Source organism: Acipenser ruthenus, chromosome 7 (assembly GCF_902713425.1).
Source record: "Acipenser ruthenus chromosome 7, fAciRut3.2 maternal haplotype, whole genome shotgun sequence".
Lineage (NCBI taxonomy): Eukaryota > Metazoa > Chordata > Actinopteri > Acipenseriformes > Acipenseridae > Acipenser > Acipenser ruthenus.
The window spans coordinates 7,675,156-7,697,111 of NC_081195.1; the positions used below are offsets into that span (position 1 = coordinate 7,675,156).

The window sequence follows — 21,956 nt, forward strand, 5'->3', positions numbered from 1 at the left end:
AAGAGGAGGATTTGTTTCCGTACTGTGCAATTTGTTTGACTTATTTCAGCCATCATAAAAAATACATTACGGATCAAGGCCTGTATTTTCTCATATGGGCCAACTGCAGGCAAATCTCCCCTTGCCCACAGTGGAAAACTTCATATGGTTTATATTTTAATTATATATTTTTGTAATACTGCTGTACATAAACTGTGTTTTGTATTTCATGTGATTGTAATTTCAATAAATATTGCAACATCACCTATTCAGTCTCAGTTTGCCTGCTCGGAATTTAACACTTTTTAAAGAAAAAAAAAAAAAGAAAAGAAAATGTACATTTCAGCATGCATGTCTGTTAGGGTCAGCACTCATTAAAACCTTTGGGCATGCTCAAAACAGGACCTCTTGTATAATATCTGAAAGCTTTCGAGATTCCCGAGATGTTTATAGCATTCTCACTCACTTACTGTTGCCGACTCCTGTGTACTACTACGCACTTGTGCTGTTGAAATATTCTCCATGCCCATAACATATTGTACAAACCCCTGTCTGCCATTAGAAAATTAGAGCTATCAGTACCAAGAAAAAAATCGATCACAGCGATCCACATTCACAGTATACTGATGTAAAACAATGTGCGTGTCACATAAGGCCTGACGGTCGGACGGATTGCTTTACCTATCCCCAGATCCTGTTGCTCTCAATGAATGTGCGCTAAAGCAGGTCCCGTCCAAGTTTCATCACAATCGGAAAAGTAAAACTGCCAGGGTGACCAAAGAATGCGTCATTTTTGATATTATTATCCACATTGTTTCCTGTATCTTATGAAACAGTAGGGTTCTGTGTAAATAACAGTCCCTTTCTGTACTTCAACAACAGCAACGACTGAGGCTTTTATTACACAGTTGGCGTTACTGACAAAGTCGTTCTTTGAAGAAAGTAAGACCTGAAAGAATTGACCACCCACTTGATAAAGGACTCATGTGGATAAACCTGTGCAGCTCTATTTAAAAAGACACTGGTAACAATACAAACAGACACAGGAGGCACCGACAAGTCAGTAGTGAGAATGTTTGGAAAGTCACAGTGTGTTTCAAACAGCTGCACAGAGATAAAATCTCTTAACAATCAACCGCATATTGTAAGGACCGTATCTTCCCTTCCACACACCAGCACAGGGAGAGGGTGTCAGTGGAACCTGGCAAGCATGCAAGTCATCCTGTATCATTGTCTTTGCTTTGAAGCCAAGCTTGGGGACAAGTGTATCTTTAAAATCAAGCATTCTCAAAAGAAAGCCCAGGACGGTATACTGTATACAGAGTAACCCTGATTACTCATTCCAGCAGAGGGACAGGACCTCTTCAGAACCTGGCAAGCAAGCTCCAACAAGCTGTCCCTATTAATGTTTAAACACATTTCATACAGGATGTCTTTGAAAATAAGAACATTTACAAAAGAAGATTAGTGGAATTCTGGCAGCAAGTGCAATTTCCAGTGGCACAAATATGACTCAAAGCTTTGCAGTTTGTCATCTGCTTGATTGCAGGGATGGAAATACACGACTCTCATTGCTTAGCAGTTTGATCTATTTCTGGTTTTACTTGGAGTTTAATAAGACACACCCAAGCTTGTCACCTACACACTGTAGCTAATCAAGTTCGTAGTAAAACCTGGAACGGGTAAAACTGCTATGCAATAGGAGTCATATTGCTATCCCCAGATGGAAGAATGAAGCCATCTCATATAATACAGCAGCTTGTTTGCATGCATCTAGATGAGCACCATGCACCATTTCTTATTTAAATTTTAGTGTTGGTTCGAATGTAGGCTGACACAGTTGGCTGTTATTCAGCTAGTTTCTTTTCCAGGAACAACCCTAGAAAGGCCAAAGTTTTAACCTCTCAGACATAGCAGCAATTTAAAAAAAGAAGTGATAGCTATAACATGCTCTTTGAGTATGCATTTGGGAATGACGAAATAATTACAGTCTTATATTACCTTTACAAAATCAGTAACACAAAGAACAAGTAGTATAAAAGAAAAAATGACATTAAAACAGGCAGTTAGGTAATGATTTAAGTTCAAACTTTCAAATTCAACAGCGACTCCTATTGGAGAGGTAGAGCAACAACAACAACAACAGCAGCAGCAGAAAGCGTTTTTGCCTCTACTGGACAAGCACTGATGAGGCTTAAACAAAACCTCAGGTTACACCCATGTAAGTGACATAAGCACACTGAGCATGGCAGATACCATGAAACTGAATCGGAAAGCTGAATGGTTAAGGAAACTGCTTCCCTTCCTTGGCTGCCTTGATCTCTTCAGCAGGTATTCAATTAAATAACTAAAGACTTCTAGCTGGTTGTTTAAATCCAGCACTAAGACAGAGTTTAGCAGAAGCCTGATCTTTCAAATTGTTGGCACCTGATCATTTTAGTAATTAACCACGTCTAGGTACAGACCAGGGCAAGTGGGTACGCCCAGTACTCATTTCAAATCTTCAAAAAGGTGCATCAATCCAAATTCAGAATTCAAAACAAATCAGCAATTTTGGTTATCTGTAAATGCTTCTGTGTTTCCTCTATTCCTATTTTTCTAATCTTCTCTGTATTGAAAGTGTATATTACTGTTTCTTTAACCTTTGTAAAGTGATTTTGTTGGCAGCTCCAAAGCAAAATGTCAAAGCTATCAGGTTTTTTTTTTGGTTTTTTTTTTGCACTACCTGTTTAGAAATAAAAAGAAGAAAAGAAAGAAAGTGCTTAATTTCAATTCACCCGACTTATCTCTTTCCAAGATGTGGAAGGTCCCGCTGAACTGAGAAAAATTCAATTAGAATAATGTAGTATCAGCGGTCTGCCAGTGGCTACTGCACATTATTACAACTGCACAGAAGCTTATCTACTGCTTTCTGACAAGCAAAAGGCAAAAAAACCTCCCGAGCAGCTGAACCAATTCATTCTGCTTCTTCATTTCTTGGTTGAACATAAATTTTAAAAAAAAAAAATAAATCCTAACTTGTGACGCGTGCAGGCTCTTGATTTTTTTACTACACCAGCATTTCTTTTGATGTAATGTTATCCCTTATCCTCTTATAAAACAAATGATTTTATTACAAGAAGTATGCCTCAGGAATGCTTTGCTCTCGTAAATCTAAAAAGACAAGCACACTATGACCTAACGTGGACCGGTTTATCACGTCAAAAATAACTTGCTTACAAAAATAAATGAAACAATTAGTCATTGCTTGCTAGTTATTATGTATTGCCTTCATTTTGTTTTGCTGTGCTGGGCCCTGTCTACCTGATCCTTAAAGATTTTTTAATTATACTGTACCTAGATTTCTACCAGTGGTATGTTTGGGGTATTTGGATTTGTGAAAACCCACAACTTAGAAAGTGTATACAGTAATCTGGTATAGAGTCTACAGTTTTGGGATCATTCTACTCTCTGTCTGCAAAAGTGTACTAAACGCCACAGGACTCTCTGACAGACAACTGCCTTTATTTTTCCATGGATTCTTGTAGTGACATTACTAGAATCCTGTGGTCTGAAACCCCAAATGTGTTCTTTCTAAATGTTTTTTTTTTTTAAAAATATGTTACAGATGCTAAACACATTATCAAAAACTTATCAAGAATACATTACAGAGAACATTACACAGAATGGATACTAGATTTATAAGTGATTTGTAAATAATTAACTTGGGGATTGATGGCATCAGTGCACAACAATTATAGTTAATACAACTGAATTTGCATTTCCAGGACCCCTTGTAAATGATGCCTTGGTCCAATGGGTAACTCTCCTGGTTAAATAAATAAATAAATAAATAAATAAAAATAAATAAATTAAAATAAAATAAAATGTTACACATTCTTGCTCCTCTGACTAAAATACTGCTTGAGGGATCTTCATGAAACTCCAGTTGTAGGACTACAATTTTAAGCCTCTTACTTTAGACTTTAGACTTATTTGTAAACCTTCTTTCTTTATTTGTAGCAAAAAAAAAAAACCTGAATCAGACATTCTCGGAAACATCCGATTCCACTTCATTTCAATGGAGCATCTAAAACGCCTAAAGTTTCAAATATAAGTATGAAAAACATAAACATAAAAATATTGCCTATGAATCCGAACAACAAGTCAGGGGTAGGCAAAGGCTAATGGGCTTGGACAGCTTGAAACCCTCCTCCTACACGCCTATGCTTTGATCAGGCAGCACAGTATGAGGAGGAATCAGATACTGCGTGGATCTAGACACGCTGTCGGTTAGACAGCTTACAACAACAGAGCTTACTCACAGGATTCCCTCTCCAAGCGGTTTGGGTGGCCTTGTCATTGTGTCTTTGACGCATCTCTTTAGACTCTGGGGTCCTTTTGTGACAGTGACACCTAGTGCTCTGGAGGTAAATTGAGAAGAAGAAAAAAAAAAGTTAGCCTTTCCTGCATGTGTAATAGATAATTGCAATTTTATTCAAGCAGATCATGTGATCATATGATCACAGCTCCTGAAATGAAAGGTGTCCCTTTTTTTTTTTTTTTTTTTTTTTTAATTCAAGTGCTTCTGTTTGCAAAAAACAAATTTCTTGCTGGTTTCATAGCGATTACAAACAGTTTAATTCCTCTACGAAAATATTTCTTCATTGTTCTTCATTGTTATTTATTGCCAACTTATACCCTTAAGGTATCGGTAAACTAACTAGCAACAGGTAAGTGCAGCTTGTGCACTTTTTCCCCACACTTGTGGCAAAATTTTTTCAATATTAACCTCAACTCATGTCAATACTTTGTATAATATAAACTCATGTTCCAAAAAAAAAAAAAAATTCAATTTGGAGGAAAAAGTTGTTGCTGTAGTTGTTTAAAATTGTGATTTGGGTGCAGTCAATTCAATTCAAAGACCATAAAAACGTTTTTTTAACAAACCTTTAAGTCAATAAAATGTATTTTTATATTCGGGCTTTGACATGAAACAACTCCATACAAAAGAGGAGCCTTTCTGCATTTGTTTCAAAGCAAAACTGAGAAATAAAAAAAAAGACCATAAAATAGGGCAGGCAAATCAGAGAACTCCTGAATAGTTTTTCAGGAAGTTAACATTAACTGTCCTTTTAAAAAAATCGGTAGGCAAGCCACTTTCAGAACAAAAGAGGTTCGCTGCTTGTGTAGAAATCATTGTCACATCTCAGGTGGTATTAGTTGAAGACAAAAACGACACTCTACTATTGTGAGAGCTGCTGTAGTAGTACCAGACAAGGACATGCAGAACGAGACAATGGAACACTCACTGCCTATCATTTCAGAAATCAATGTCTATTTAGCAATCTAGTGAAGCCCATTCTACTCCAGCATCCTAAATCTACAAGAAAACTTTTCCTTCCTGTGCTTCAATTTGTGGGTGTTTTTTTGGTTCCGTCACAGACTGCCACTGAGCTTATTAAAGCGTAAGGAGCTTTAAAGGGTTCTTCTTTTTAACCTTTCCCTCAGCGTCTCATGATATGATTCTCAGCTCTGTGGTTCCAATATTGAAATAGAATCTGTCTCAGTACCGTTAGGCATTATCTGAGCCTGTAGAATCCTAGTTGCCGGTCACTTTGAGTCCTACCTGATTCCAAAGAAATCAAATGATGTGGTTACTTTTCAACTCTGATGGTTAAGCTACAGGACTCTCAGTGGATAATCAAATAAAATAAAAATCTTTGAATTGAACCACAATGCATTCGTGAGCATCACTACATTGAAAACAATAAAGCATAACATTTTAAGTGTCAAACAATACAGTAAATTAATGTTATTATCTTATTAGTCAGGACTCGGAACAATGGCATTTAAAGATCTGAAATCTGACCAGCTACTTCAAAGCTGAAGTGCTATGCTTGTCATTTTCAGGTTAGGTAATGCAATCATAGCAGGTATTAAATCTAAAGCAGGGGTAGCCCTGGTCTTTGTTTCAACCCTGTTCTAAATTGTTTAATTGAACCAATTAAACCTCCATCCAGATCCTGAAGTACTGAAGTTCATTATTTAATTTTACCTGTAAAACCTGGAGTGGAATGGCCCATCAGGACTGTGACTGAACACCTGTGAACTATAGCTTTTCAAGTTGCTCTACCCTTAGTAGGTATGGTAGTTTATATATAGCCATACCACTGAGGGGCCCCATCTGGTTTTAACATGCTGAGCATTCATGGCGGTTCTTCGTGATTCTGTATTTAAATTGCAAAAAGGTTCCAACTTCTTCAAGGCTGGGTCTACTGGACTGGGCATCAAGCTGTGCTAATGAAAACAGAAATGATTCTCTACCTAGGGTTGCATCTGCAAAAGACCTGACACACGGGGAGGGGGGTGGTTGTACATTTCACTGGTATATATTAACAACCACAGGCTACAGTCTACAGGGTAAAGGTACAGTAAGGAACATGTGTAATGCATAAGCTTCAGGGTGAAAGGAACAATCTCTCAACGCATTCTCCAAAAGCCTCCTGACTCACCATTTGCTGCTGAAGTTGTTTAATTGTGTCATCCTTGCTCTTCAGCTCCTCTTTCAGTTGGCAGATTTCATTCAAAAGCTCCTCGATCTGAAACAGTTGTGGAAAAACAAAAACTAAAAAAAGGCCAAGCCGTTTACTCATTACTAGACGAGTGCCTCTTATGATCCAGTCCTTGTGCGATGCTATAGGCCACGTTCAACAAACTGTATGGACTTATGAAGGACTGTTTTTTGTTTTTAAAAGTTTGCAGTTTATGAAACTGATTGGGTTATTATTATTATTATTATTTATTTCTTAGCAGACGCCCTTATCCAGGGCGACTTACAATTGTTACAAGATATCACATTATTTCACATTATACAGATATCACATTATTTTTACATACAATTACCCATTTATACAGTTGTGTTTTTACTGGAGCAATCTAGGTAAAGTACCTTGCTCAAGGGTACAACAGCAGTGTCCCCCACTGGGGATTGAACCCACAACCCTCCGGTCACGAGTCCAGAGCCCTAACCACTACTCCACACTGCTGCTACATATTCAGCGCTGCTACGAGTCTTTTTGGATAGGTCTCCATTAGCTTTGCACAGTAGGATTGTGAAATGTTTGCCCATTCTTCACAGGAAAATTGCTCCAGTTCTGATAAGTTTGTTGGGGATCGCCATAAATCGCAATCTTCAAGTCTCGCCATAAATTTTCAATTGGGATTCAAGTCAGGACTTTGACTGGGCCACTCAAGAACATTAATTCTCTTCTTGTTCAACCACTCCAGTGTGGCTTTGGCTTTGTGCTTCGGGTCAATACCCTGATGAAACTTCCTCCCCAGTTTCAGAGTCTTGGCTGACTAAAATAGGTTTTCCTCATGGATTTGCCTGTACTTTGCACCATCCATTCTCCCCTGTATCCTGACAAGCTTCCCAGTCCCTGCTGAAGAGAAGCATCCCCATAACATTATGCTGCCACCACCATGCTTGACAGTTGGGATGGTGTTGACTGGGTGATGTGCAGGGTTGGGCTTGCGCCAGACAGAATTTAGACCAAAAAGTTCAATTATTGTCTCGTCTGACCATAAAACCTTTTTCCACATGTCTGCAGTATCATCTACATGCTTTTTCGCAAACTCCATATGTGCTTTAAGATGAGGCTTTTTGAGTAATGGCTTCTTTCTTGCCACCCGTCCATACAGGCCAGCTTTGTGTAGGGAACGCCTTATTGTTGATGTGTGAACACTCCCATCTCAGACACAGAACTTTGCAGATCTCTCAAGGTCATTGTTGGCTTCAGAGTGACATCCCAAAACAGTTTCCTGCTTGCCCGGCTGGTCAGTTTCGGAGGGCGACCTGATCTGGGTAGTGTCTGGGTGATATGATGCATCTTCCATTTCCATAGTAAATAAATTAGATGGACATTTGCACAAAGGGAAAATCTGGGGCAGATTAGACGTTCTTTAATTTAATTAAAAGTCAAATTGTGTATTTTAATTCGGGCTTGTCTTCTTTATTCTCGTCTCATATAAACAGGGGGATTATGGCAACATACTACCGCAAAGCACTAGGGGATATCGGAGGATACTGTGTAACCAGACTCGAACACAGTTCACATCCAGATTACAGTTAAACCAGTTTATCTAACCCCATACCTCCTGAGTGGGTTTCAAACTCGGTTGTTGAACTCAGTTATGAACCGTGTTTAGTGTGGATGCAAATCAATTTAAGCACTTTTAAAACAGGTTTTGAACCCTTAACTCGGTTCCGAAACGCTAACGTTAACGCTAACGCTAAAAGACTTCTTAAAATAGCGTACAGGCAATGATTACTGTACTGTACCTGAACTGACCGTTTGTATGGTAATGTTTATTGACTTGTTTATTATTATTATTTTTATTATTATCATTATTATTATTATTATTATCAGTTTTATTATTTCTATAATTTATTATTACTGCACTGTATTTTTTTTTATTAATTTGTTTATTTTACTAATTACAGTACAGTATTATTCAGTATATTAATTACATGTTTGTTATTTTATATAATTCATTTAGCTGACCATCTTTATCCAAGGCAACACATAATTACTGATAATTACTAATAATTAAAATACAGAATGTTACATACTTTGACAAAAGGCCAGTTATACAGGAGTTTGCTTGAGCTTGCCGGGTGCATGGGGAAGCTGTAGATTTTGCATCACTAATCTGCAATAGTGCAAATGCAATGATCCCTGTGAAATCACCAAAGAACGCAAACCTGCCCTCCCCTGACTGTACTGCTCACCCTGCACACCATGCGGTCATGCCTTTACCAGGAGAGGAACCTGGAGACCTCGCACCCCCATTGACTTTGCTTAGATCCTGCACAGAATGGAGGAGGGGCACTACAGAAATGCCAGTTCCATTCTAAGCCATCTTGTTTCCTATTGTCTTGCCAGTCCTTACGTGTATCCCTGTTGAAATTCCATTGTGCTTTCTTGAGATACCCTTCAAATTAACAAGAAGAACACTTTATTGCTTCCAGTCCCGATGTGAACATTTTGCAAAGTTAGAGCAATCAAGCCATTGCCTTTTCATCTGCAAAGTTAAATCAAAAGAATATAAATGAAAAGCAAACAGATATATTTATTTTCTCCTTTTCCAATATTGGGATTTTAAATTGTCCATTAACCGAAAATGCAGACACTTCAAGGTGCTACAGAAATATGGCCATATTTTATTCAATTTTCTGTACCATTTACGCCATTATATTTAGATGTGTTTTTTTTCTTTCCCTAAAGCCTTAGTTTCCTTGAGTTTAAAAATGAAACAGAAATTTAAATCCCAGTGCAAAGCCATACGAAGAATAAACTTACAGAACCATTAACAAACCCCAGCATTACCAGTAATGGAACACGATAAAAACAATGGTTTTGGGTATAGTACTGGTAGTGATATCATACTGTAGGATACTGGAAACAGTACTGCTCAATCACAATATAAACTTGGAGCTGCCCTTGTGCAACCATTCACTTTACACTGTTATACTGTCATTGAAGATCATTTGGTGAGGATAGAGGTTGTACTGCATCATCAATGTTAAAAAGGTATTTTTTGTTTTTTTTTTCATTTTGAGGCATAGGAAAACGTTATCCCACAAGGGGCTATTCATAAAGTGATACAGGAAAATTAACTTTGAAAGCAGATATTGCTCTAAGCCGCTAATTGACAGCTCTACCTGTCCTGCTCTTGAAAGCAATTAGAAATGTGTCATACCAACTGAAAGTGAAAACCTGTTCGCATGCTCGTCCTCAGGTGCGGGTTTCATGTCCCTGCGGCGGGCTACGTTTCCAAGGAAACAGAGTAGTAAGAGTTCAGGTAACCTTGAGCGCCCCCACTCTCTTACTTTTTATGAGTTAATTTGAATTTTATTCATTCTAAAAACTACACTGCCACAACAGGACAGCATGAATAACAGAATGTAAAAAGAGAACTGCTGTACAGGGACAAAAAAAATAAAATCAACACACACACACACACACACACACACACACACACACTGACAAGTGTAGAGAGAACCTGGGGTGGTTGGGGGATTCTTTTTGATGGGCTGGCCTGGTGGCCAAATATTGTAAGAGGCTTCTAAAGTTTTGCTCCAGATTTTGCAGGAAGGAAACCAGACTTGATCAGGTTAAGGATGATTTAGCCAGCCCAGACCCATTAGGGATTTAGCCAAGACTAGGAGTCTCACTTAGCAGGCCTTATAAAATTTCCCATAGTAAAAGCATAGCAAAGTGTAATAAAGCACAGTGAAAGCATGGTAAAGCATAGGTAAGCATTGTAAAGACCAGAGAGGTATCGTAAAGCATATTAATAAACAAACCAGGGTAAACTATGGTAACTGCATAGCACGACCAAAGGGGGGAAAAACATGGAAAAACTGCACAAAACAGCAAATTGGAGTTGGAAAGTTGAAGACAGTAAAGCAGGGTATGTTGAGGGGGTTTTCTGCCAGGTTTTCATGGTTTTACCTGCACAGCTGTGCTGGAGTCCTCCTGGGGCTCAGGGCTCCGAGGTCCTGCCAGCAGCATGTCCTGCAGAGCTGTGCTGGAGTCCTCCTGGGGCTCAGGGCTCCGAGGTCCTGCCAGCAGCATGTCCTGCAGAGCTGTGCTGGAGTCCTCCTGGGGCTCAGGGCTCCGAGGTCCTGCCAGCAGCATGTCCTGCAGAGCTGTGCTGGAGTCCTCCTGGGGCTCAGGGCTCCGAGGTCCTGCCAGCAGCATGTCCTGCAGAGCTGTGCTGGAGTCCTCCTGGGGCTCAGGGCTCCGAGGTCCTGCCAGCAGCATGTCCTGCAGAGCTGTGCTGGAGTCCTCCTGGGGCTCAGGGCTCCGAGGTCCTGCCAGCAGCATGTCCTGCAGAGCTGTGCTGGAGTCCTCCTGGGGCTCAGGGCTCCGAGGTCCTGCCAGCAGCATGTCCTGCAGAGCTGTGCTGCTGCCGCTGTCGTCCCCTGCCTGGAAGAACAACAGAAACACTGTGAGGACCCATCAGCACCAAACGGCTTCGTCATTCAAACACCTGGTGTCAGGTTTCCTAATGGGGTCACTGGAGGAAAGAGACGCAACCGTATACCGTTCTAAAGTTTCAGGACAAAAAGTAAAAGGCTGCTTCACATTTACAGGTAGTTTAGGAGTTTGCTGCCTCGGGATAATCCTTATCTACTTTATATACAGTATGAGGTCATTTTGCAAAACCCTACTACTGTATAGCTAACTTAAAGCAGAGGACAGAATGATGTGGTAACAGTGTCACATTACCCTGGACAACACACAAAATAATAATAATAATAATAATAATAATAATAATAATAATAATAATAATAATAATAATAATAATAATAATATATATATATATATATATATATATATATATATATATATATATATATATATATATATATATATATATACAGACTTACAGAGACTAGGGTGTGTGAACTATGCATCAGCTGCAGAGTCACTTACAATTACATCTCACCCGAAAGACGGAGCACAAGGAGGTTAAGTGACTTGCTCGGGTCACACAATGAGTCAGTGGCTAAGCTGGGATTTGAACCGGGGCCCTTCTGGTTACAAGACCTTTTCTTTAACCACTGGACCACACAGACCACTCTTTCACCTAAATCAAGACATTGATTTAGGTGAACGTGCCTGGCATTTACTGTCTTCAATCCTCAATGAGTTCAGTAACACACGTTTGGACGAGAAAACTTTTTCATTTGAAGACACTGAAAAAGATCATTTGAATCTCTTTTTGTGTTTAACCCTAATGTGAACCAAATGGCAGAAAAAAGCAATCCTAGTAATATAATGAAGAAACGAAAAGGTGAAAATCGACAGTGCTGTATATTTATGTTGGTTTATTTTCAAACTTTTGAATGTTCATCTTATTAGTGCTTGATGAAGAAAGCAACTGATTTCACATTGTTCAAGAGAGTATACCAGCGTGTGTGTCACAGTTTAAAAGGTACCTAACAGGATTAACGGAAGGTTCTGTAGCCCATTACCTCCTCTAACCAGCAGGGGTCACCAGTATCGCTAGCAATGCTTTTATGTCATTCAGTAATGGAGTATGTACAGTAGTTGTACTAAAATAACATTAATAGATGACAAAGAACATATACTTCTCGTTTAGCATTCACTACATACTCTACAAAGTTTCCTGGATGTAGGTATAGTTCACAACCACAGTTAACTACAGATTAACGTATGCATCTCTTCCAGCGGCTTATGCAATTTCCGATGCAGAACAGCACACTAGGCATCTGAAATAGACACTTCCCAGAGTAAACGGAGGTACATGTCTTCATTACAGCTCCAAACAATCAGAACAAAAGGTGCCGTCTGCAATTTCAAGCAAATGAGCAACTGATGCCAGCAAGCCTCAGGCCCAGCTAATGTCTACGCAATGGAGATGGCCAGGAGTGGACCTTTTCCATTATTTCATTCCTAATCAGAGACAAAGGGCCCACGAGCTGCGACAAGCGGGAGGATTTGCTAAATTGCAGTCAAACCTGATCCATCTTTTATAATCGGGAGGGATCAGATTGACTTAAAGGTCTGTTTGTACAACTCCTGGAGAAAATAAATAAGTAACACAGATTTCTCACAGCAAGATGAACAGAAACTGATTCTGTGAAGTAACATGCTCAGCTAAAATAAATAAATAAATAAATGAAAAACTTCTGCGAGGCAAGTGTCGTAAGGAGAATTTATTTTCATTTAAAAAAAAAAAAAAAGATTTATCAGAAGAAAAAAGATGTACTTTCTGCCCTTTTAAACTCCTCACCCGAACATTGTATAGTTTAATAAGAATTCACACATTTTCCAATACAAAAATGGGGGAGTAGCCTGTTAGTTTATAGCATGACAAATTGAAGGTAACCACTCTACACTCCACATATACATCCCGCATTTACTGGGGTGGTTCAAACAGCAAGTAAAAGGGGAATGTGGAACGGGACTTGGACAAGTGTTTTGTAAACAGTCAGACTTCATCACTGCAAAATCAGACACCAAACAGAGTTAGACAGGCTAAAATCACAGGGAGGCATTACAGTTGAGGTTTAAAAGAGTGTTTAAAAAGAGAGGAAGCGGGAGTCAGTGAGAGAAAGACAGACTTGCTAGATATAACCAGAACGCCCACGTAGGAATGCAGAAACATAGCTTGAGTGCTCTTACAAATACAGTACATAGAAATAATTCAATTTTAATGGCACTGCAATCAAATCAGTTTGCCTGTTTCACCTAAGAACAAGATAAGAACTGATTGACGTGTGGGCAGCTGGTACCTTGATGATAATTAAATTACTATATGCCCACATGCAGGCAACTTATTCCAGCAGGAGTCAAAGGGGGCTATCTTTTTAGATTAGATTTAATTGGAAAACAATTCTCAAAGCAAAGTTTAATAAATGTTCATGAACTTCAGTCAACTGAAAGCATTTTTTTTTTTTTGGTAAACACATCTTATTTTCTTTTTGTGAATTATCATATAAATGTTAAAAATACTGCTAAAGGGGGCTCCCGAGTGGCGCATCCAGTAAAGGCATTCCACGTGGAGTGCAGGATGCGCTCTATAGTCTGGACGTCGCGAGTTCGAGTCCAGGCTATTCCTTTGCCAACCGAGGACGGGAGCTTCCAGGGGGCTGTGCTTAATTGGCCGAGCGCCGCCCGGGGGGAGGGAGGGTTAGGTCGGTCAGGGGGTCCTCGGCTCACCGCGCACCAGCGACCCCTGTAGTCTGGCCGGGCGCCTGCGGGCTTGCCTGTAAGCTGCCCAAGAGCTGCGTTGTCCTCCGACGCTGTAGCTCTTGGGTGGCTGCATGGTAAGTCCGCAGTGTGAAAAAAAGCAGTCAGCTGACGGCACATGCTTTGGAGGACAGCGTGTGTTCGTCTTCACTCTCCCGAGTCAGCGCAGCGGTGGTAGCGGTGAGCTGAGCCTAAAAATAATTGGAGAGAAAATTCTCTTCCAAATTGGAGAGAAAATAATAAAAATAATTGGCAACGACTAAATTAAAAAAAAAAAAAGACTGCTAAAAGAATCTGGGGCAGACAAACTTTAGGCAGCACTCTTAACCTGCTAAGGTTTGGATGACACTTCAATATACAGTATTGAATATATTCCTTACTTCATTGAGACATCCAATCAAACTTTCAGACATGCCCGACCACATTCTGATACAGCTGTACTGTACTAAAGATGATCCTTACCAAATTTCATTATGATTGACTAAGTGGTTTCGGAAGTATGTGGACACTGTGTACTCCACTTTAGCAGACACATAGTAATATTAGTATTATTAGTAGTAATATTAGTATTATTTTTAGTAGTCGTAGTAGTAGTATTCTTCTAATAAATAACACAAATGGTGAGGAATTCACTGGGGGAAAAAAGCACTTATTCTGTAATCCAAAGTAATTCTACTATAATGAGAAACTCTGGCCCATATTTTCAAAGCGTTTGCTCCATTCTTTATTTAGCCCCTATTTTTTGGAAAGGAGAAAAAATAAAAGCATGTTAATGTTACAAAATGCTTAAGAGGACTTGAAATATATAACTTAGTTGTCTGATTTTAGTTTTGTACCTTCTTCAAAAAACAGGAGTTAATTAAAGAATGGAGCAAATGCTGTGAAAATATGACCTGCCCCCCTGTCTTTCCAAGGAGTTTTCCGTGTAGCTTTAAAGGCTGTCATAAATATTCAGCAGGAAGGGCTGAATGCGGTGGACACGGCACAGCCACGGCTGCAGCCCTGCATTAACACACAATTATTTCTCAAGACCTCCACCACCAATGCTTTTCTCTATCTAATGCCGGTTGCTCGTTGATTGTTCAGAAACCTGAATGGCCAATTAAAATCAAGCAATCTGCAGCCTTTCCATGACTAATTAATGATAAGAAGTCTGGGCAGAACATACCCAAAGGCAAAGCAGCAGGAGAGGGGGGAAGAAAAACTAAAGAGCCTGGCCCGAAGAGCGATCTGTCTCTACAGAGATGAAACTTCAGAGACTTGAAAGAAAGAATGGAGAGCTAGAGGGATGGAGGGCAGGCAGGCAGGCTGAAAACAGATAAAGAGAGAGTGAGAGGACAGGAAGGTAGCTGGAGAAGGTCAGGCAAAAATGGCTCACATTATGATAGGGATTAGCCACGATGGCCCTTTCAAATAAGAAAGGGCATCTAAAGAGCAGTGGGCACGTCAATTGCCAATCTTGGCAGAATTTTTTCCCCTTGCACTTAAAGGTTTGTATTTAAGTTTTCTGTTTGTACATCTGCATTGATGCATGGATGGGTGGAAGGATGGATTCAGTACAGAAACAATACAACACCTGCAATATTAAACACCTGAAATCTATTCTGTAACATATAAAACTTGCATTTCCCTGCTGCATGTCGATTTCAGTCAATAGTGGAAAGTAAATGATGCTAATTATACTGCAAGTTACTGTAGCAATACTGCAGTATCTCTGATGTCTTTTGAAGAAACTGGAACCTGACCTGTAGTGCCTGTGTTTCACCAAGCTCCTCTGGACTCCAATGTCAGCCCCTGAAGCTGCTCAGACGAGCCCATTAACTGCTTTATCAGTGAACTCCACCACCCTGCACCTCGCACACAGATTAAACCATAAAACCTGGAGCTGGAGGCACACACAGAGCTCAGTCATGACAGAGCAGAGATTAAATGCCACCAACACATTACAGAATGCTGCTCCGTCCCTAAGCTCCTGCAGGTGTGTAGCACATGAGGATTTTTATTTATCTGAATTATTATTATTATTATTTTTTTTTTTTTTTTGAAAGTCCCAAGAGGCTAGGGAATGTACCCTCTGGAAATGTTTCTAAAGACACAATACACAAAATCAAATTTAAAAAAATATCCCCTAGCACAACTAGAAGCCTGGCTTTAATTTATTCTGCACAACTCAGTTTATCACAGCGCCTAACATCATTATACAAACGTTAGTCTGAGCACATACTCTCAGAATGAATTAAGGGAAAATAATGACTCATGTCAATCAAGTTTTTCTTTTTTTCTTTTTTTTTTTTTAAATAATCTGACTGTGCCTATATGTTGTTTTGTTTATTACTCATTTAGCAGGGAGCAGTTATCATGGCTCAGTGGTTACAGTTCTGTGATTTACACTTCTGAATCTTCTCATGATCTAGCTAGTAGGAGTGTAGCACCCACTGACTTACAGAGGGCTGTATGTAAGGTTTGCCAAGCAGTAGTATTTCAGAAGCAGAAACTGTAAATTATCTAGCACCTCCCTTTCACAGTGCCTTCTCAATGCTTTGCTGCTCTTTTCCTTCGGTATTCCACAGTAAAGTGCTCTAAGGGAAACGGGATGGGGTGTGCGGTGGGGTGAACTGACCTGCAATAGCTGCTGGAGTTTCAGCAGCTGGTTCTTGACGGAGGTGCAGTCCTGGGTCATGTGACACAGGGTCAGTTCGTCGAGAGCCACGATATTCTCCTGGGGGGGCCCGAAACTAGGGGCACTGTACCCGTCATACTGTCCCGCTGGGGAGCCCAGGAACACAGGTCCCCTGAAAGACAGAGAGACGTCAGACCAGTAAAAAAAACTCAAACCGCCAGCAAGTGGCAGGAACTGAAACGCAACGTAACATGGTCCTTAGAAGACATCTTTAGATACGTGGATACTGTAGTATTGCTTTCTTTTTTCTTTGTTAAAGGAATTTTTAAACATAGCTGTTAAACATTAGTGGTAAACCATCAAAAGCTCAGGATGCTAACCTTATGATAAATTCACAGCACCTGCAGAATATCGGTTCTCTTTATTCCAGCACTATGCATACCAGCTTATCATTCCAGCAAGGGAGGAAAGGTAATAGCTTTCAACCTCTGCCTTTCTTATAATGTACAGTGGAAAAGCCGTGAGCAGGTGGAGTCGACAGAACTGAACAACGGGCAGATAGCCATCATTCCTCAATACCAGTGAATTTAGCTTAAAGCCAGTTTTGAATCTTGTCTCGTCTCTTCTGCACGGCTCACCTGTTGTCATGCTGGAAGTGCTCCTGCCCGGTCCAGCGCTGCTGCGGGCGTCTCCTCCAGTAGCCCTGGCCATGCCGGCGCCCCCGCTCCAAATGGGACATGTTCTCAGCGTCAACTGGGCAGGAGACCACAGAGAGAGAGAAAGAAAAAAGATGTGTTAGCTGCTGGCGAAGGGCTCCCACAGCATCTCAAATCCTTTAAAATGAATGTCTTGCCTTTTTAGTTTTCCCCAGACATTTTACATGTACTTTTGACTGAGGTGGAGAAGCAAATTTGTCCTGATTTGTCCTAAGTTAACTTTCTTTGCAACATGTTAACAGAACCTGAGTGAACTGCGCACAGGAAAGTACTGTATGTGGGGGTCAGTTAGAGCCCAATTACCTGTAACACAGGAAGTGAAGGAGGAAGTATTTCCATCCTGTAGATGTACAGCAGACAAAAATAATCATAATAATAATAGCACAACATTAGGGGTTTGACTTGTGATGTGTTACAGTATACCAATGTGAGGTAAGGAATTGGGGTTAAAAGCCTGGGTTATTTACATGTTAAAGTTACAGTCATCTTATACAGAGTCTCATCAGAGCAGAGTCGCAATGAGGGTGTTTGTTACATTGAATGTTAGAAATGAGATCCTTGGAAAAAGTTGATAAAACCTCTTTTACCTCAGATCTGACAGTGGTGTTGGCAGTGTACTATTCTAAGAACTAGGCTGCATTACCACAACAGTTAAACATTTAAAAAAAAAAAAAAAAAAAAGCTCCAGACAGTTGCTTTACTTTTTTTCTGTAAGAAAATTGTTTGACCCAGACCCACCTTGCTTTAAATATTTTCTTTGTTAATTTTTCACTGCCTTTTACAAACTTAAACTGCTGAACAGAGGAAACCCTTAATTTCCCTCCCCCCGCCCCCTTTACTGCTATGTACTTACCGGGAGCCAACTTGGAGTTGAGCTGCCTGTTTGCAGACCATTTGGATATTTTTGTGTGTTGTTTTTGCTTCCAAAGTCATGAGAAACCCAGATTCAAAACAAGAGGCCTTCCTTCATGCCCTCCGTCCCACCCTGCGTGCCTGTCACTGGGAATGGGGCCCAACTCAAGGCCTGCCTAATGATATTCCTGAACCACCCTCCCTGTACGACTTCACCGTTCTATAAATACAGCAGGCTTTCGTTCCACTGGCAGGGGCCAAAAGAGGAGGAAGCTAACCGGCATGCCTTTTCTATTAAGCCAAAAAAACACTAGGCTTTTCTTTCCACTTCACCTCTGTCATTTGTATAAGGCTATTATTCAGTTCATCTTCCAGAGCGGCAGTGTGGTTTGCGTGGGCGCGAGTGGGCGATGTGCTAGTGGTGTTGTTTCAGGGTAAAACCTGGACAAGGCTTCCCTGGGCATTAAGCATACAAGTGCATAGGAGCGATAACCTTTTTACCTAGCAGCAGAACTGCATGATGTGGGAGTGCACTGCGCGGTAAGCTGGGTCTGCTCCAGTGTGGGGGGTTGCGTTGCCATTCAGGGATAACCTAGCTATTGATTTTACCTGCCAGCACTGCTGCATGTGTATTGAGCATGGGATAACCTGGACCTACTCTATCTTACAGCACTCCAACAGGGTATTTAGATTAGCAGGCACAACACTGTCCAGGCTAAAGTATTTAGAGATGATATGAACATATCCCATTTTCCAGATGAGAATGCGGTGGCCAGTGTACAAGAAGCATTCAATGTTGTATTCATACACTATGTGGGGATAAAGCTACAGACAGCAGCTAGTTGGAATAGCAACCAAAATAAAAAAAAAAAAGTGTTTATACAGTAATGTGTGTAGAATTATTGTTCATTTACAATCACAAAAACGAAGATTGCACTCTGGAACTACTAGAGTGAGGTTTTCTTAACTTTCAGATTTGAGATGTTAGGTTCCAGCACAAGATGACATCTGTACATCGATCTTGTGCAGTCTGTGTTGTCAGAAGCACAGCTCAGTAGACATACTATCACAAACATTTTGACTAGAAGCCTTGTATTGAGTCCTGCTTTGGTAAAGCCAACTCCAGTGGCTGCTGGTGATCGGACACTTGGCTGGTCTGATGGGTGTGCTCACCATTGTTAAGAGAGCCGTCTTCTGGGAGATCCACGTCCAGCATGAGGTCATCATCGTCCAGGTCACATGACTCCAGGTTATCCAGGTTATTCAGAATATCCTAAAGGACACAGGAGAGCAAAGACACGGGTTAGCGATGTTAAAACTGTACGAGTTTCTCCATGATGCAGGTTAAAGAGAGTTAGAAACCGGAGAGCTGTTCCGACTGAACGTCATATTGTTGTGTTGTATTCAAATAAAAGCGCCCCCTTGTGGCTTGACCAATTAAAAGGGACACATTATTTAAATACAGTATTCCACTAAAGGCATTATTTTTTTGTTTTTGTTAAAAGTTTACTTTAAATTTGGATTTTGACTGCAAACTACGCAGACAATGTTAAGCCTTTGTTGTTGATTCTGGAATCAGACATATTTTTTAATGATTATTATATGGTACAGTACATCCCGTTTTTATGTTATATTTCATAGATGTTATTGAGCAAACAGATTTTGTTGTCCTTTGCTGGTAAGCAGTAGTGGTGTGTGTTTTCTACGAGTCGTCAAAGGATGTTAAAAATGCAGTTGAAAGTTTTGAAGGTCCTTTTTTTTATGAAGTTTTGTAAAGTTTTATAGTTCAAACCCCTCTGCTGTGTATTCTTATTTCTTATTGTTGAAATCATTTTTTATTTGGAATACATTAGATGCTTTAGTTTCTTCACTGTTACTGTTGATGTATTTATCTATGCGTCCCTATGCGTGGTTGCTGCGCCGGGCAGCAGTGTGGAGTAGTGGTTAGGGCTCTGGACTCTGGACCGGAGGGTCGTGGGTTCAATCCCTGGTTGGGGACACTGCTGCTGTACCCCTGAGCACTTTACTTCGATTGCTCCAGTGAAAACCCAACTGTATAAATGGGTAATTGTATGTAAAAATAATGTGTCAAAAAATAAATAATGTAATTGTATGTAAAAATAATGTGATATCTTGAAACAATTGTAAGTCACCCTGGATAAGGGCGTCTGCTAAGAAATAAATATGCTTTAAGGACCTGTCACTGCTATGAGTAATTAGAGGTCAGCTATTAGAAACATTTTTGGTATACTCAAATGTCTTATTATTTTGAAATTCCCACCCCTAAAATATATCTGTGGTATTTCTTTCATGCTGCGGCTGAGTTTCTTTTGGGCATTAAAGATTGACTGTCTACATCCCAAACAGTTTTACTGAGACAGAAGCACACCACCACCTCATGTTCAGATTGAGATGTAGGCTGGTAGTGTGATGGGCAGTGGAGTAAAAACCCAAGTGAATACAAAAAAACTGAATTCCATCCCCCCTGCCTCCCTCCCCTACAACAGTTTCTAAAATGTTATTTTTTTTAAGAAAACAATATGCCGATGTTCAAAAGTGTCAAATTAATAACTCTTAGGAGTCTGATATTTGCTGCATAAAAAATGGAGCAAACGTATTGCAGTGATAAATGCTTTGTGAATATGGCCTTGAATGTTTGATCAGTCTTGACATTTACCATTGTGCTGTATAAAACGCACCTTTTTTATAGCGCACTTTATCTAATGTAGATTATAGGGGTGGAGGAGATAAATGCTGGTAAAAAAGAGACCATCCCTGCAGCTTATTGACAGTAAGATTGCTAATGCACAGCTCAAATGTAGTGCACAAACCACCCAGCCACCCAAAGAGTGGGGTTAGTTACAGCACGGCGCATTTGGGATGTGACATTTCAGGTATGAGCAGCAACAGAGGATGAGTAATCTCCTGGTGGTGGAGGCAGGCAGGCAGACAGGCAGGCAACATCGGTGAACTATTTCAGAGTAAACCTTGTGGAAATACAGATCTAGCTCAGCTGTGCATAGAACCACTACTAATTAACCCACAACCCACAAGCAGAAAAGAGCCGCTTCTAAAAGAATATTCTCTATCCACCATTCCACCGAGAGGAGATGCATGTTTAAACAGGAGGGCAGGGGGGCTGACTAAGACAAATGTGTTGAATTAAAAAGAAGACAAAAAGGGACATACATTAATGGCAGCCTTGGCTGATTCTAGCAGGAAGCAAGAAATATGTAGTTTTTTTTTTTTTTATTGTAAAATGAAAATTAATTATTTGGGTAATCTTTAAACTTTCCCGGTAAGAAATCAATATATTAAAGTAGAAGACAATTGATTTTTATGGGGGTTTTTTTCACTGTTTTTTTTTTTTTTTTCCATGGGTTTTTTTTTCACAAAAAAAAAAAAAAAAAAAAAAAAAAGGTATTTATTTTTTACGAATGCCCTACTCCTTAAGAGCTAGTATGCAGAGGGACAAAAAAAGCAAACACATTGGAAAGGTTCATTTCGGATTTCGTAAAGAGTCAATAGATTCAGGTGTCATTTGATTTGCTGGTTTACATTGCCCTGTCTATTTGATGGCGTTTGCAATCATTCAGAGTTGAGTTCTTACAACTGATCTTTAAAACTGACTTTACCTGGCTTTGAGCTTGTCTGGAGAATTGCAAAGACTAAACGCCTCCCTCCCGCCAGGGGAACACTGCTGTGAAATAAGTGAAGTCGGGTGAAACGGTTTCACAAGAACGCAAGAACGCAGACCTTCAAGTGTCGTGTTGCTATTATAAAATAAACAGTGTAATAAAGACAAAAAAAAAGATTAAACCAGAGCCCTGTTGTCTAACAATAGCACTTCCTGGAATCTTGTTCAACCAATCACATTGCTCTAATCTTCCAAACCGTTTTATAATGTGAATTAGCAGCTATCCATGAGAGACTAAGGTGATCCCACCAATCTGGTTTAACTTGTAGCCTGCCCTCCCCTCCCCTCCCCCACCCGACCTCAACCAGGAGGCTGTGTGGTCC

The 21,956-nt window shown here is 40.1% G+C and overlaps 1 protein-coding gene across 6 annotated transcripts in view; it reads right to left on the reverse strand.

Moving 5' to 3' along the window:
- LOC117415573 (serine-rich coiled-coil domain-containing protein 2-like) overlaps positions 1-21,956 on the reverse strand; it is an 84,481-nt gene that overhangs the window by 17,800 nt on the left and 44,725 nt on the right. For all 6 annotated transcript variants that reach the window (XR_009329038.1, XM_059026241.1, XM_034026100.3 and 3 more), the window contains 6 exons: positions 19,110-19,209; positions 17,007-17,121; positions 16,369-16,540; positions 10,479-10,955; positions 6,474-6,560; positions 4,284-4,382 (listed from right to left, as the gene is read on the reverse strand). Coding sequence is in view for 5 of the 6 variants with exons in the window: in XM_059026241.1 (XP_058882224.1) it covers positions 4,284-4,382; positions 6,474-6,560; positions 10,479-10,955; positions 16,369-16,540; positions 17,007-17,121; positions 19,110-19,209 (1,050 nt within the window). In the remaining variant the exon portion in view is untranslated. The remainder of the gene's footprint in view (positions 1-4,283; positions 4,383-6,473; positions 6,561-10,478; positions 10,956-16,368; positions 16,541-17,006; positions 17,122-19,109; positions 19,210-21,956) is intronic.